Source organism: Limanda limanda, chromosome 4, assembly GCF_963576545.1.
Source record: "Limanda limanda chromosome 4, fLimLim1.1, whole genome shotgun sequence".
NCBI classification, from domain to species: domain Eukaryota; kingdom Metazoa; phylum Chordata; class Actinopteri; order Pleuronectiformes; family Pleuronectidae; genus Limanda; species Limanda limanda.
Window position 1 is genome coordinate 9,243,280 of NC_083639.1, and position 16,718 is coordinate 9,259,997.

General features: G+C 41.5%; 2 protein-coding genes across 6 annotated transcripts in view; one reads left to right on the plus strand and one right to left on the minus strand.

Annotated features, from left to right (window-relative positions):
• LOC132999392 (AMP deaminase 2-like) overlaps positions 1 to 11,437 on the plus strand; it is a 30,180-nt gene extending 18,743 nt beyond the window's left edge. For 4 of the 5 annotated variants that reach the window (XM_061069053.1, XM_061069051.1, XM_061069055.1 and 1 more), the window contains 16 exons: positions 524 to 654; positions 1,275 to 1,343; positions 2,278 to 2,389; positions 2,531 to 2,717; positions 2,900 to 3,041; positions 3,120 to 3,209; positions 3,307 to 3,436; positions 3,546 to 3,740; positions 3,860 to 3,991; positions 4,088 to 4,251; positions 5,099 to 5,225; positions 5,323 to 5,486; positions 5,609 to 5,729; positions 6,092 to 6,265; positions 6,503 to 6,613; positions 6,827 to 11,437. In XM_061069053.1, coding sequence (XP_060925036.1) covers positions 524 to 654; positions 1,275 to 1,343; positions 2,278 to 2,389; positions 2,531 to 2,717; positions 2,900 to 3,041; positions 3,120 to 3,209; positions 3,307 to 3,436; positions 3,546 to 3,740; positions 3,860 to 3,991; positions 4,088 to 4,251; positions 5,099 to 5,225; positions 5,323 to 5,486; positions 5,609 to 5,729; positions 6,092 to 6,265; positions 6,503 to 6,613; positions 6,827 to 7,042 — 2,265 coding nt within the window. In that variant the 3' untranslated portion in view covers positions 7,043 to 11,437. The remainder of the gene's footprint in view (positions 1 to 523; positions 655 to 1,274; positions 1,344 to 2,277; positions 2,390 to 2,530; positions 2,718 to 2,899; positions 3,042 to 3,119; positions 3,210 to 3,306; positions 3,437 to 3,545; positions 3,741 to 3,859; positions 3,992 to 4,087; positions 4,252 to 5,098; positions 5,226 to 5,322; positions 5,487 to 5,608; positions 5,730 to 6,091; positions 6,266 to 6,502; positions 6,614 to 6,826) is intronic. The other variant, XM_061069054.1, reaches the window with a different exon arrangement.
• Positions 11,438 to 11,760: 323 nt separating this feature from the next.
• eps8l3a (EPS8-like 3a) overlaps positions 11,761 to 16,718 on the minus strand; it is an 8,431-nt gene continuing 3,473 nt past the window's right edge. Inside the window, exons 8-17 of the mRNA XM_061069226.1 lie at positions 16,363 to 16,462; positions 16,194 to 16,267; positions 16,003 to 16,081; positions 14,638 to 14,779; positions 14,378 to 14,522; positions 14,207 to 14,250; positions 14,032 to 14,128; positions 13,795 to 13,902; positions 13,287 to 13,372; positions 11,761 to 11,908 (exon numbers count right to left, since the gene is read on the minus strand). Of these exons, the coding sequence (XP_060925209.1) occupies positions 11,761 to 11,908; positions 13,287 to 13,372; positions 13,795 to 13,902; positions 14,032 to 14,128; positions 14,207 to 14,250; positions 14,378 to 14,522; positions 14,638 to 14,779; positions 16,003 to 16,081; positions 16,194 to 16,267; positions 16,363 to 16,462 (1,023 nt within the window). The remainder of the gene's footprint in view (positions 11,909 to 13,286; positions 13,373 to 13,794; positions 13,903 to 14,031; positions 14,129 to 14,206; positions 14,251 to 14,377; positions 14,523 to 14,637; positions 14,780 to 16,002; positions 16,082 to 16,193; positions 16,268 to 16,362; positions 16,463 to 16,718) is intronic.

Consider the following 16,718-nt stretch of genomic DNA (forward strand, 5'->3'; position numbering starts at 1 on the left):
CCAGCATGTTAAATGCTCTGAGGATTAAGTGCCCTGCAAACACCGACAGTCCACTTCAACATCCCTCAACTTCCAGGCACAGCTGGTCAAAACAAAATGAAGCTGCCTGCCATATTGTTTCATTTAGAAGTCAGGACTTTTCTATCAGTCAGATAGTTCAATCAGAGGCCACTGGTATTTATTATGACTTTTAAACTATGAAAATTTAAGTTGGCATGTTTAAAAGTCTCGAATGATCAATGAAAATATGAATCCATAACAAAGCAGTTAACTAATAAACTATATGTCAACTTATTTACTGACGGCAGAAAACTGTGCAACCCCAAATAATTACTGTTGATGTGCAAAACGAAAATCGGAAACCACTTTATTATCTGCCACAGACATGAACAGCTTTATTTTGATTTTAATGTAGCAGGTGGTTTTGTGTTCATCTCAGTGTTAGCCATACGTCCATCGCATGGAAATTGACCTGTTTCCTGTTTTATGCCACCAAAAATTTTCAAATTTCTGTTGACACCAGGAGCTGTTCACACGCAGCATGGCAGAGAGCGACATGAGAAGTGCTCCGTACGAGTTCCCGGAGGACAGCCCCATCGAGCAGCTGGAGGAGCGGCGTCACCGTCTGGAGCGGCAGATCAGCCAGGACATCAAGTGAGGAAATGCAAACACATCTCACCCACACACAAACACACACATACAAGCACAAAAACACACACAGCCAATTCAAGAAAACCTCTTCTTGACTCCTGACAAACACAACCCCTCCAGACTTTTACACAGACTTCCTTCCACCCATGCACACATGCTTATCAGCTTCCAACATGCCAGTTTGTGGGCTAACTAACCCCGGCATCAGCTAACTGGACTAGCTAGCAGGTGGCAAAGGTCCTGGTGTTTGGTCTTTTTCTACCAAAAAACGTTTCTGAGGAGGTGAGTTCTCTCTCCACCGCCGGGCTCACTGCCAAGCCGTTGTTTACCAATCAGGGTTTACAACTACTAACTGATGTATGAAGTTCTGTTAATACCTAAGGCTTTATGTGAGTGTGAGTGTATGCAAGAGAGAGTGTGTGTGTGTGTGTGTGTGTGTGTGTGTGTGTGTGTGTGTGTGTGTGTGCGCGTGCGTGCGTGCGTGCGTGCGTGCGTGCGTGCGTGTGTGTGTTCTGTATTTGGTCTCTCTCCCTTCGTGTGCTTAAATCTTTCTCACCTCCTCTGATGCCCGTCTGCCCCCTGCCTTTCCCACACTCTGCTGCGCTGCTGCATATCACCCCAAGGCTTGAGCCAGAGATCTTGCTCCGCGCCAAACAGGACTTCATGAAAATCGACAGTGCGGCAGACCTAGAGTGAGTGAGCTCCGCTTCAGTATCAACGTCTTGTGTAGTGATTTTCTCTGTGGTTTCTTTGTTTTCTTTGAATTCATCTGGATTTTGTTCGTACTGCAACAACTCAGCTGATTGGTTAGTATTTATCAATATTGTATATTCATCAGTGTCAGGTCTGCAGTATTTAGGAACTCTGGACTGGTTTTATTATCAGCATATTGCAATGAACCTTATCCTCCCCCTGCTGGTGACTTGGTAAATGTTCAATGAGTATTTTTGCTCCTTCACTTTTTAATCCCTAAACAGCTAATCTGCAACTGCATTAGTATATTACTGATATCTAAACTGATTCACAGAAATACCTCATCTACAAACAGTATGCGTTTGTTTCAATACCCTTAATTAAGCTTAGATGCATCCTTTCTCCTTGGAGTAAACACCCCTCTACTTTTTTAAAGACTCCACAGTTCGCAGGGTTTTTTGAAAACAGCCCTGAAGTCCTCCTTAAAGGGATAGTTGAAAAAATGAATAAAATAAATGAACAATCACTTTAAAGTAGGGTATCTATTATTGTGAATATAAAGTTTGACTCTCCCCAGTCTCCAAAGCTTGAAAAACTGAAATCATTTAAGGCAACTTTTCCCTGTTGTCTTGTCTCTGATCTCAGAAAATGCAGGATAGGACAGAAACTGTTCAACAAATGTTAAATGCTGCCATACATGACAATTTCAGATCTGTAGATTTATGAAGTTAATGTATAATATACATGTACAGCTATAAGTTTATCTGATCTCATTACAAAATGTGCATTAGATGAAGGTGTCTAAATACACATGTTTTCTGTTTCTTGTGCATTTCTTCCGAACGTCTTCCATACCGCCACATGTTATCTACCTTGTTCTTCCATTCCTCCTTTCTCTTGTTTTACATTCTACTTTCCTCTGAATCTTTTCAGGTTATTGAAGGATCAGGGTGTGGATACTCTCGATGATGGCTTCATGGAAAGAGAAATGCCACTGGAGCGCGAATACCAGCGAGTCTCAATATCTGGCGAGGAAAAATGTGGGGTGAGGAGTTTCTCGTGTATGAAGAGTGCACTGAAATGCCGTCTTTTGATTTCTCCATGAACTCACCTGCAGTCAAATTACCCCAACAAAATAAGCTCCAATTGCGCCCAAAGTCCTAACTATAATGTAATCTCTCTCCAGGTCCCCTTCACAGACCTGCTTGATGCTGCTAAGTGCGTGGTGAAGGCGTTATTCATTCGGGAGAAGTACATAAACCGATCCATGCAGAACTTTTGTAAGACCACAGCTCACGCCTTAGAGGAGCTCGGGATGAAGACTGAGGATTTTGGAGTCTATGATGATATAGCAGAGACCCCTGTAGATAATGGTATGTTGGCAGACAACATACACACTCTGTTGGCAAAACACTGAACAGTAAAGGAAATATGAAACACTCGCACCACTTCTCCTCAATTCTTACAGTTTGTCTCTTTCACCACAGCAGTTTCTAAATTATCATTTCAATATAGCATGTAAAAATGTTTCAGTATCAACCCCCCGTTTTCCCAGATGCCCCCGTCCACGCACCGGTTTCGGAGACACACCCCTACGACAATCAGGACCCCTTGAACATGCCAGCAGACACAGGATATGGATGCAAGATGGTGGATGGAGTAGTTCATGTCTACGCCAACAAAAGCAACATGGACAAGTATGTGTTTGTACCTATATGATGACACATCAATTAAAATAGTGAGTCCGTTTGTTAATCTTAAATCATCTATTTCAGAAGTGCAGAACTGGACTTGCCATATCCTGACTTGAAGGAGTATATCGGAGACATGAATGTGATGATGTCCCTCATCGTTAACGGGCCAGTGTAAGTGCTTCTTTGAAAGTATCTTCAAATCTGTGATAAGTTCATTGTATGATTTTAAAAGAAAAACATCCTTGTCTCCTGTGTATGGTGTACACAGGAAGTCCTTCTGCTACCGCCGCCTCCAGTACCTGAGCTCTAAGTTCCAGATGCACATCCTCCTGAACGAGATGAAGGAGCTAGCTGCTCAGAAGAAGGTTCCTCACAGAGACTTCTACAACATCCGGAAGGCAAGGGCTAATGAACTGCAGCTGCTGCTCTGTTTACTCGATTATCTGTCTGTGGACTTATTTTTGTTGATCACTGTGTTTATGATGATATCACTTGGCTACACCCCAGGTGGACACGCATATACATGCATCGTCCTGTATGAACCAGAAGCACCTGCTGCGATTCATCAAGAGAGCCATGAAGAAGTACCCTGGGGAGATCGTTCACATGGAGAACGGCCGGGGTCAGACCCTCAAGGACGTGTTCGAGACCATGAACCTCACAGCCTTCGACCTGAGTGTTGACACTCTCGACATGCATGCGGTGAGAAACGGCACCAGCTGGAGGAAAAACAAGCGAAAGGAATTGTGCTAGTTTAAGAAATAATGGATGAATGTGATATAAATGCAATTAAGATGTAACTGATTCCTCCTACTTTTCAGGACCGTAACACGTTCCATCGCTTTGACAAGTTTAACGCCAAATACAACCCCATCGGAGAATCCATCCTGAGAGAGATCTTCATCAAGACTGACAACCACATTGAAGGAAAATACTTTGCACACATAGTCAAGGTGTGTTAAAAATTCATTCATCCTTCTTTTTTACAAATCCAAAATAAATGTACAGACTCATAAATCTGTATCTCCTGTCTTGCTCCCCCTTTCCAGGAGGTGTTGTATGACTTGGAGGAGAGCAAGTACCAGAACTCCGAGATGCGTCTGTCCATCTATGGCCGCTCCCGAGACGAGTGGGACAAGCTGTCTCGGTGGGCTGTGGATCACCGAGTGTACTCTGATAATGTGCGCTGGCTTATCCAGGTGCCCCGTCTATTGTGAGTAAACCTCCAGCTTACTTTACCCTGTATGTGTATGATCTTTGCAGCACATTTATGAGGACACTATCAATAAACATATCTAAGGATTGAGGGTCTTTTACTGATGTTACTGGCAAGGACATTGGAAGTCAGGGTGCCCAGTAGGAAGGGGCTGCAACTGCAAGGCAAAAGACATAACCTTTCTTTTCATTTATTTAGATTAACATTTTCAGAGTAGCACAGGAGTGGGCCTAACCTTTTTAATTTAATATTTGACTTAACTTCAGAATATTCAGTGCATTTTCTGATGGAGAAGTGAAGAATGTGATGAAAATAAGGTTTGATGTGACCTGTAAGGATTTTAATGATGGTAATAGTGAGTTAGATAATTCTTTAAATTCCCTAAAGCCGAGGTTACGTCGAGTTGTTTGAAATATACAAAAACTGGAATAAAATGTTTTTGGCTGTAAAATAAAAACAAATTAATTTAGTTGTAGCACTGCTTTTATCTTGTTGTTAAATAGCCTTATTTTCAACTCTCACTGACTTCCAGTGTCCGTGCGGTTACTTGTCGGTAGATGTCCATTAAACAAAGTTGTAATTAGTGAATAAACCAAGAGGAATCAACTACTTTGGTATAGTGAAGGTTGTGGGTACATGATCCAGCCTGTGTGTTGTTATCCCGTCTACATGGTTTTAGCCTACTCAAGAGAAACAAACAAAATTCATGTAATTGTAATAACTAAGCATAGGCATGGAGTAAAACTTAATCTACAATCAAATCTACGTCGGATATAAGGTTGTTGTCACTTTTACAGTCTTTGCGATAATAACAAGTATCGTTGTTCAATCCCCGCCTCTCCAGTGACGTGTACCACACAAAGAAGCAGCTGGCTAATTTCCAGGAGATGCTGGAGAACATCTTCATGCCTCTGTTTGAAGTCACAATAAACCCTGCCAGTCATCCCGAGCTGCATCTCTTCCTCGAACATGTGGGTATCACTTCACAGGAAATCCCGGCTGTGCTGATAATTCACACTTAGAGAAACTGAGCGATTTTCTTCTTTATGTGTTCGAATGTCCGAGCAGGTCGTGGGCTTTGACAGCGTGGACGACGAGTCCAAACCTGAGCACCACAATTTTAACCTTGACAGTCCACTGCCGGCCAATTGGACAAATGGGGCCAACCCGCCCTACTCCTATTACCTCTACTATACCTACGCCAACATGACTGTGCTCAACCACCTGCGGAGGTACGACCGAGCCAGCTGGACACGTTTATCACATACAAGACACTTTACTAGCTCAATAACCATTCAGAAAAACTATTAAACATAAATGTATGTGTTTTTAAAAATATATTTGTCTGACCCAGTCGGCGAGGCCTTCATACGTTTGTCCTGCGGCCTCACTGTGGGGAGGCGGGGCCGATCCACCACCTGGTGTCAGGTTTCTTCCTATCAGAGAACATCTCCCATGGGCTACTGCTCAGAAAGGTCAGGAACCGACTGGAGGGATTGCTTTTTACTTTACAAAGTTCTGCTGTGTAACTTTCTAAATGTTTTCTATATCTAATTACATTTGTTGCAATGTAATGATAATATAACATATCTTGCATCATATGAAGACACACTAACATGAACAACAGAATTGTATCCCCTTTGGGAAACAATTGAAGAATACTGCTGAGTGTATAAGTGGTGAGCTGCTGCATTCAGTAGCAGGTGAGAAGTGTGTTTGTCTTAAATCAGTGATGTCAATGCTACCAATCTGCTGCTCTGTTAAGAAATCTAAAACAAACATGTTCTCATATCAACCTGTGACCATTTGTGTCTCTCTATGTCTCTCACACTGTCAGGCCCCGGTGCTGCAGTATCTTTACTATCTGGCTCAAATTGGCATTGCCATGTCCCCACTGAGTAACAACAGCCTGTTCCTCAGTTACCACCGCAACCCACTGCCAGAGTATCTGTCCAGAGGCCTGGTGATATCTCTGTCCACTGATGACCCCCTTCAGTTCCACTTCACCAAGGTCAGTATGAAGGAGCGTTTGATTAAACATTGTTCCCATCATCATGCATTAGAAGATCAGTGAGGAGGTTGAAATTACATAATGTGTGTGTGTGTGTGTGTGTGTGTGTGTGTGTGTGTGTGTGTGTGTGTGTGTGTGTGTGTGTGTGTGTGTGTGTGTGTGTGTGTGTGTGTGTGTGTGTGTGTGTGTGTGTGTGTGTGTGTGTGTGTGTGTGTGTGTGCGCGTGTGTGTGCCCAGGAGCCTCTAATGGAGGAGTACAGTATCGCTGCGCAAGTGTGGAAACTGAGTTCCTGTGACATGTGCGAGCTGGCAAGAAACAGCGTTCTTATGAGCGGATTTTCAAACAGGGTAAAGTTTATAACTCTTCTCATTCAGTGTATTTCATTTGTTTATCTGTTTATCTATGTCACACAGACTCTAGAAATCAGACTCTTAAAAGGATATTTGATCAAATTGTACTCGCTTTACAAAAAAAAACTTGTCCAATCGCTTTCAGTCAGATGTTGTTTTCATCTGTATTTTACTTGTATCTGATTTTCGTGTACCTTCTCCTGACTCCAGGTCAAGCGTTATTGGCTGGGCCCTAAACATTCCAAGGAGGGTCCTATAAGCAACGACATCCGCCGCACAAACGTCCCCGATATCCGCGTGGCGTACCGCAGCGAGACCCTCACCGAGGAGCTGCAGCTCGTCACCCACGCCGTGCGCACAGAGGAGCTGGACACTATCGATGAGGAGGACGCTCTGTCCATGGGCCCTCTGCCCAGTCAGCGCTGAAATCACTGGCATTCGGTTCTGGTAAACCTAGCATGACACTGGAGGGGCAGTGTGAGAGTCATTTTACATAATCTAATTACCCAACCAGCCATCACTATAGACGTATGCCGCACAGCTACACAGATATGAAAACGCCAAGGATACAGTGCTGCTAGAGCGCCACAGCCTCCACGTTCATCAACTTCCTTTGTCTGAGTACTTTTTTATGTCGCGCGAGTGGATTGTGAATCCATTTAGTTGTTAAAATAGAAAATTTATATTTGAGTTTTCCCCACCTCTGTTGGTCACGGTGTCACATTTAGCCTGAGGAGGGTCGGCAGGGATGGAATCGAGGCCAGTGTTTACCTCACTGACCACACAGCCAGGACAATGCTCTGCTCTCTTGTTTAGTCCATGGGTCGGACTGGCTGCCACAAATGAATAAATATTTTAGTTTATTATGAAATGTGGTGGGAGAAACTAGACCACAGTTTATGTCATATAAATATATATATATATATATACATCCAATATAGTGGGTAATATAATGAAATAATAATAATATAATAACGTGATGTGAAAAGCTGATTCAGTGATATGTTTTCATCAAAATGAATACATAAGCAGTTTTTCAGACATGAACGCCAGATAATGTCTGCACAATGGGGTCTGCACTTTCTCCCAAGTTTGACTTTCATAGATGAAGATCGCAGCAGGAGATTCTCCGCTCAGACGCGTTCACAACAACACAGACATCTTTCAGCGTTCAGCTGAGGGGGGGGCGCTGCATGCAGGAGGCGGGACATGATGTGTGAATTCTGCTGCAGAGATCACATGTTTTTGTTTACAACACATCGGCATCAGCTGTTATCACCAAAAGCTCTCAAATGTCTTTTTGGCGATGTCAACTTTCAAGTCAACATCTTTGTCTGCGTCTTCTACGCATTTGGCTTTTCATTTTCATCCTGAATTAATAATAGTGTTCCTGTTTCTGGTCTGTTATGTATCAGAAACATCCGCAACAATGCCGTCTTGCTTGCAGTAAATCCACTGGATTTTCTCCCGCTGTGTTATCACATGATCTTACTCTGAGATCCTGCAGACATTTTACTTGGGAGCTGGCAGGAGGAACTCCACATAATGTCCACATCAAGTGACTAGGACATTTGTGTTCTCAAATACAGCCCCATCAGAGGATTTCATGAGTTTATCTGGAGATCAGAACATGTCTGAAAGCAGCCATAGTACTTCTGTTAATATATAGTATAAATTTACAGAATACTAACAACCAACATTTACACATTCAGAACAGTAAACCTGTTCTGTTGTTCTTGTTTATCCATCTTTAAATGGATATAAATAAATAAAAGAATTCCGTGAGATTGTTGTTGAAAGTTTGACGAACCTACACATCCAGCATTGACAGGTGACATAAGGCTGGTTTTGTTCTGTCTGAATGCAGCAGTGCTGATTATCAGCCGTGCATGGTGCATGGTTTCAGATCTTTTATCCTCAGCCCTGGAAAAAGACGCTGACTTTCTGTGGTTGACTGCAGACATTCCATTAAGAAAACAGAAATAAGTTCCAGTAAAATCATTTTGTTTGGATATTTCTGTGAGAGATATGAAGGGAAATATTGTATATTATAATCGGCTCCAGTTATTGTGGAGGAGTTCAGTGTTGCCAGTGGAGAACCTCCTCGCCTCTATGGCCACTATCGCTCTCATTCCTTTCCGCAGAAAGTCGTGGAGGTTATTTTCCGTCTGCATGCCGTGCACTGTGCATATGTACCACGACTTCACAGTGCCTTTTCATTTTCAGCTTTGGGCGCCGCACGCCCATGTCTCTCCAAATTTGTTTACATGTAAACACCTATTGCGTATTTGCTCCTCGGGCCATTGTACAGTCGACCATTATGCTGTTGTCATGTCCAACTGAAACAACCCAGCTGCATGCTTGGTAACAGTTTTGACCTTGGCCTTCTTTTGAGGAGAGGAGTTGATGTGTCTTTGATTCTCAGCTGTAAGTGCGTGTTTGCATGCCTGCATGAAGAAGTGATGACAGGAGAGAATATGAGCAAAGCGGAAACATAAAGCATCTTAACTAAATCAGGGCTGCCCACCAGCTTACGAGTCCCAAATCTGTCTGTGGTGAATATTACAGAAGATAAAGGACTCGCCATGTGGACATGAGTCAACCCTGCTGGGTCACGGTTGAGACCGTCACATGGTTTCTTGTAGCATTTGCTTCCAGCTCACCCCAAAATCTGGTAAAAGCTGGGATCACACCTCTCATATATATTTGTCTCGCACCGTCATCGTGTTATCGAACCACTCTCCTGTCACTGGATACATGTCCAACCTCCCACCAAACTGAACATTCTTCCTAAACCTCGACACTACTGTCGGGTTATTTATGATGCCAAGATTAGAAGATAGTGAATCAGAAAACTTTTGCCTTTATATGAATAAACAGCTGTAATGTTTTAGGTGTGTTTGCTTTATAGAAAATAAGATTGAAAGGTGATAATCTATCATGATTCAGGAAGAGAGCATTAGATTAGAAGTATTCAAGGGAAGCACAGGAGTTGTGCGCTGAACCAGATGGACCGTGAATGATAGGATTTCATGTATAAAGTGTATTTTTTTAAAGGCAATATAGAGATAAGAAATTTTATATTCACAATTTATGGATGTCAAGGTTTGACACTTAGTTTTGTTGCTGTTGATCATGGATTAGAGCCTATGTCATGAAAATAGAGGGTTTATTCAATGCTCTTTTATAGTTTTTAGCTTTTTTTCAATTTCTTGAATAATTTGACTGAAGTATTTTTGTCACCTCTGTCTGTTTTAATATCGCAACAACTGTTTTCGCTCATGTTTAAGTTCTTGTCCCTGGTTGTTCTTATCGTGTAAGTACACATGCAACACTCATGACAAAAGCTGCATGACTGATACCTCTCACTGTAAAGCCAAAAACTGTCTCTGCATAAAAACTAAGATTCATAAAACATCTCTACATCAGCACAGGTGACCTTTTTTGTTTTTGTTAGATGCAAAGACTGATCTACCACAGACTGTGTATAAAGATGGACGACATGACGGGTCCTGTAAACATCTCTATCACCACCTGGTGGCTGGCTGCAGTACAGGTCCTAAACCCCACCTCCTCCATGTTAGCGGATGGGGCATGGACCAAACCAAAAATATGTCAAATATGTATTCTGTCATTTCCAGTAGTTCTTGTCATTTTTTTATTATATTTTGTTCAAGTCATAATTTTCCGTTAAGTTTTTTTGACTTTAATTATTTGTTATCTTTGTCTGCATAAAAACCCTTTATGCAGCGTCATTATTGACAGCTGAGACTGACTCGCGATTGGTCAGGCCCAGGTATTGGCGGGACCTCGTTACTGCCCCCCCCTCGATCGTTGCTGCACAGACTCTGCCTCCTAATGCACAAAATGGCAGCGTTCATATCCTGGGTTTTTTGTGGCTTCATTTCTGGATAGTTAAAGGAAGTGAAGACAGGTCGTCCATCTTTGCTCACAGTCTATGTGATCCACACTGACTTGTCCTGATACCATTACTCCACAGGCGAAAGCACAACAAATATTTAAGAATATTTCTTAAATTATTTCGGCTTCATTCTGTTATCGACATTTTAACTAGTTACAATGTTTAACATCCACCCTGTTGACCTCATTTTTGATGACAGTCCATCTGCTGTCAAACATTATCACAGAAAGCGAATAGGATCTGGATTCAAATGTTTTCCATCCACTCAGCTTCCATCCATTCATCTTCACAACATGTTATTTACTGTTCTAACGTCCAAGACACCACAGAGTCCCTCATCTGTGCATTCACGTCACATTGCACCCTACCTCACAAATACTAATCTCTGATCATGGTTCTGATTATTTTCACTATTGACTGCTACCGATTATTTTCTCAATGAGTTGCTTGCCCTGTCAAATGGTAAAAAGGTGAAAAGAGCCATAATAACTCCCTGTAGTGCAAGTTTATGTATCAGATTGTTTATAGAGCCCAAATATATCGGCTTTACCTTGATTAGTAAAAAGAAAAGATAAAATTGTCACGTTTCAAATCTATTATTCACAGGTTAATAGTTTACAATCTATAATGAACATTTTGTTTCAGTTTTATTTCTGTGCACTCACTTCACAGTGCATTAATTACAAGCTCACTTTAAAATGTTTGTTTATCTGATATTTTTGCTCATAAGGTTTTATGTTTTGATTTAGATTTTTCTTATTTAGCCTGATATTGTGTCTGTTGATCTTAAGCCACTTTATTGCCTGAAACGGATCACCAGTGTTTTACACATTCAAATGCTTCTGCCTAGATTCATGTGTAACGTCTGAACAATGAAATAAAGCATGTTTATTCACTTAGTCATTGTGCTGAAAGTCATTTATTTACAGAATTCACATGTTTTTGACTGTACCTTATTTTATTTACACTTTCAATCAAATTTACTAATTAAATAACATGTCAACTATTTCTGACTCACACCAGACAACTTTATTAGTTTACTTTTAAAATTACATACAAGTCACTACCCACAGGGGACCTGTTTAACTCCATGAATCCTTGTCTTCCTTCAATGTCGCCTTGTAGCTCTCACTAGAAACAAACAGAGACAGTGTGTGTTTACACCAGAATTTCCTATTAACATGATGATAATAAATCTCCAGACAGACTTGTTGCTGCTCTGTCATCTGTAACTTACAGCCAGTGTGGACCTGACAGCTTGTAGCTGGAAGAAGACTCGTCCTCCTTCCTCTGGACACACGGTCTTCAGCTCCTCTCTGCTCATCCCCAGCAGCATGGAGCCGCTCAGCCCGCCCAGACAGCGCACAGTACTGCAAGAGATAGGGACTTAATCCATAAGGCTTCATTTCAGCAGGACAAGTATTAATAAACTTAACTATACCAGATGCAATAAAAATAATTATAACTAAAACTGGGACTTTATGTATTTCTAGTTAGGCCCTATTGCCTTTTGTTGTCAAAAATGACCCGTATCGATTTCCTGTGTTATTTCATGCGTGGTCAATTCTTCCTTCTTCATTGACGAGAAGGCTCATTTAATCACATGGAAGATGAAGCTTCTATGTTATCAAAGGAGCCTTCTTTATTAAGGATAACTGGATTCCAAGACACCCACAACTCCAGCTTGATCAGGAACAAGCACAGGGTAGAACATGTCTGGGTCCTCAGCATCAGGGATTTCCGACTCAGAATCAAGACCAAGAATGGCCTCCTCATTATCCACATCCTGTTCGTCATCCAGTATCTCCAGCCGTAAGTCTGAAATGATTGCTACTAGCCAACACTATCAACACTCTGGATAATGAAAATCAATGGCATATTTTCAAATGCTTAGCAATCAGTATGTTTCTCTGTCTCAATGGTAATGGTTTGTAAAATAAGACTTATATGCATCAGATGGGCAAAAGCAGCTGTGTGAAATGAATAGTAGATGTTCCGTGGTGAATACGTACTGTGGGTCATTCTGACAGATGTGTGTAAAAGGGGATGTAGAAATACAACATTTAAGTAAGAAAGGTTAAAGGGAAATTATGATTTGTGTTAATCTAAAACAAGATATTTAATAAATTGATAAATTACATTTATTTAAAAAATATAGCAAAGAAACACCTGTGCATCAAATAACACAGGAAATGTTGCAAAGGTGAAGCATTTATACGATCTGAAGAGACCTGAACAGATCTATACGTCTGTATATAGGGATACGGATTGCACCACCTACTGCCCAAAGGCCTTGTTTTACAACTTTAATTCCATTTGCATTAACTTTTCACCATGTGACCTGATGGCGTGGACCGTAATGCGTGACTAGTGGGCGTGGTTCAGCGCTGCATGACAGACCCAAGAGGTAACGTTTTTATAAATAAATCAAATGACTGATTCAATTAAATAGATTGTTTGTCAATATGTTTATTTATGTAGGGGTTTCATTTTATGTTATTTAAATCACTCGCACCCTAAACGAGGTCTTTTAAACATGAGTCACTACACTTGCATTCCCTTCAGGGTTCACTCTGTGTGACTGTTCATCCCAGGGAGTTGTTCAGCACACGTCATCACATTCACAAATGCACTCGGACATGTGTGTTAAAAGGCTGATTGAAGTCACTGTTCCTAAATCTACTGTGACCTTCATGTAATGATCATCTAAATTAGTTCATTTCTAAATGTAAAGATTAAGGTACTTACATTCTACTGAAGCCTTTGTCTTCCAGCCAGGCTTTCACCTCTGCAGGCTTGGACTTCTTTGTCAGCACAGGAGAGCCTCCAGTTTCCTGAGAAAACTATTTGAGTTTATTATTATTGTCATTGTTGTTATTGATGTTGTTCTTGTTGTTGTTGTTGCTGTAGCTGTGACTTTTCCAGTCTAATTTACTCTCAGCCAAAAGGTCAAAATCATTAAGTATCAAGTACTACTTGTACTGCATATTAGATAGTAGTATCTATCTACTTCCATAATTGATACTGAGTCATTATAGAATTACACACAATCATACTGTGTGAAGAGCAGCCTCTGTATTTACTGCAGTGCAGTTTGAACTGACTGTCTGTTCATGGTTGAGGAGAAGTACGGTGGCCCTGAGGGTCACGTCCTTCTAAATGAGGAGAAATGCTGGAGGTGTCTGAGGCTATAAAACATCAGTGGTTTCTGAGGCTTTCCATAACACTAAGCCATTGAGCCGTGCTGTTCTTGTACCTCGTTAGGTTGTTCATCATCTTGACCGTTCAACACATTATTAGGAACAAATCCCTCCTCTCCTCTGCTGTTCCTCACTTTCCACCACTGCTTGGACATGTCCAGCAGCTGTGGACAGACAGAACACAGACCAGCCTGGTTACCGAAGGATCACAGTTATTAGATTACAGAATGAGAGTGCTATTAGTTACAGGAGAACAATACAAAGTAGTTGGTTCTTGTCACTGAGCGACTCACCTCAACTATTTCACCTTTTGTGACGGTGAGCTCTCTGTGGTTTCTTGCAATGAAGTCGTACATAACTGGCATGTGACGTGCTTTAGATACAGCTGAGCTGAAAACCAAAAAACATTAAAAAAATAAAACCGGTTTAAAATGTCCTCACAGTGCTACTTTGTGTCCTTGTACATACCGAGCTTTTTGAGGGTGAGGTTGTGGCTTCCTGTTGACTGGAGTCTACACAGAAAAAAGGAAAATATTGTTATTTACTTCTTATTTTCCAAAAGTTAATTAACACAAAGTAAATGTGCCAGTAGAAGCTAGGTGACTGTGTGTGTGTGTAATGTACCTGTGTGTTATGTACCTGGCTGGGTGCAGGATACGGCCTCTCCTGCTTGCCCACAGGTTCACTGAGTGAAGGCGCTGATGATACTTCAGGAGGCTGCCAGCCATCAAAGAACTTCAGAGTGTATGTCGGGATGTCCTCGTCATCCTCTGGCCATTTGGTGCTGACGTGATAAGTCAAAATCATACCTGATTATCATCCTGGCACCATATCACACACACACACACACACACATACAGCAGTCTGGTAGATCTTAGACAGATCTTATCGCCTCCCACCTGGGGATGTTCCAGGCATCTCCCAGGGACTGCCACAGCTGGTCCTCCTCTTGAGACGCCTCCTCGCTCATGAGTCGGATACACTGAGGCGTCAGCAGTGGCGCCACTATGGTCTGTGGCAGATCCTCAGGACAGTGAGATACTACCTGCAGAGAAAAATGATGATCTATTAGTTCTGATGAAAGAAAGTGCAGTGTGGTCGCTGCTGTGTGCATGTCCAGTCCTGTGGGTTTGTTTCAAGTGCACATTTACCAACACACATGCAGAAATGGGCACAAGGTTTGATTTAATGAGCCATGATGTCTTTCTAACACAAGAACTATAAAGAGCCACAGTAAGAAAATTTGGGATTTTCATCAGTAAACAGTACTGTGAATTACTGTGGAAGTGCAGGGTAATGACTGTTCACAGGAATTTGCAGGCAGCGCAGGTTCCAGTTTCTGGCAGTTTTACCAGCCTGAGAACCTTGGCAGTTAATCCCCTGCTCCGGGGGCTAGGGCAGGCTTTCACATGTAAATGACTACACTTTACGAAATGCAAATCAGGTTAGTTTCACTCACCAGTGGTGCAGCGGTTACACCTTTTTAACTCCATTTTAAGAAAATCTCTGGTATGAGCACATCAGGCTTAATATAAATATAAAATCTAAAGTTGTAGCTTGAATAGATCTCCCCTTATGTAAGTAAGTGTGCTATAATGAAAAAAAAGCTAGATAATTGCTCAAATGCACAGTGGATGTGTTAACCACACACACATTGTCAGTATTGCACGTCTGTCAAGCTCATCCAAGATAATCTGTTGGAATGGAGACAGAGGCACCACTGAACAGTTTTCTAAGAGAACTCTTTCTGCTGACACCCAAACCCTGTGCTTCTCATAAAGTATATCAGCGGTGTCATCACGTGACAAGGTGCTAAACTGTCGACTCTGCTGAAATTGAACATTCCCGTTATTCCATTAAGACGCTCAAATAAAAGAACAAGAAGAATAAACTGGTCCATAGTCCAACATTCTCACTTTCAAATGAAGATTATTGACTCTGAGGCACATTACGTTACAAGTCTGCACAAAGTCTAAACACATGTCATAGTACCTGCTGTCAATAAGCTCCTTCAGACACAACTGGGAGTAAATGGTCCCATTACAAATAGATACTGTTTATTTATATCTGGAGAGGGTCCTCTCTACTGAGGCCTCCATGTTTTTTACAGAAAAAAACTGGACAAACTAAAACACCTTTGAGCTTTTATGAAAACTGAAGGCAGATTCACGGCTATTACTATGCTGATAAGACATCACCTGCTAATTGGACCCCCCCCACACACACACACACACTTGTAATTCTGATATAGGAGATGCGTTGACTTACAAATGCTAATGAGGAGAAGAGGGTGTGAACAAAGTCAGGAGCGCTGGGATTACTGATCTCGCCGTCGAGCTCCCCCTGAAAAATAAAACATGGACACATACAGTACGTCACAGAGAGACCAGGAATACACACGTGATGAATGCAACATGTATGGTGACTGTATGTAAATATGATAAACGACACGCACCAGAAGGTTGAAACCACTTTTGATCTTATGGAGACACTCTGCAAATTCTCCTGCAGGAGGCATACCGTCCACGACTGGGACAAATCCAAAAGGTTAACGTTAAGCTTAGTGGTAGATCATAATGTAAATATGCTGAGATCGAGATTCAACGTGTGTTGGATCAAATTACCTTTCCCTTTTTTCTTCTTTTTCTTTGCTTTTTTGGCCAGGACCGCAGAGACTTGTCCCATGAAGATTTCAATGTTACTTAGAATATGATTTAAAATATCCTGGAAAGAAAGAGAGAGAGTCAATATTGTCCTTATATATTAATATGTACTTTGCATAAATAGTACTGCTACTATTACTGCTGCTACTACTACAGGCGGTATAATTATATTATAAACGGTTTTGTTCACACTCCTGAGATATGGTGTTTTTCAAAAAATGTCCATTTCTCTGGAGAAGGATTCATTGATCTTGATGAAAACATTCCGACAGCTTCAGCAGACTGATATTATGTTTTCAGGTCGTTCATCCATTCTT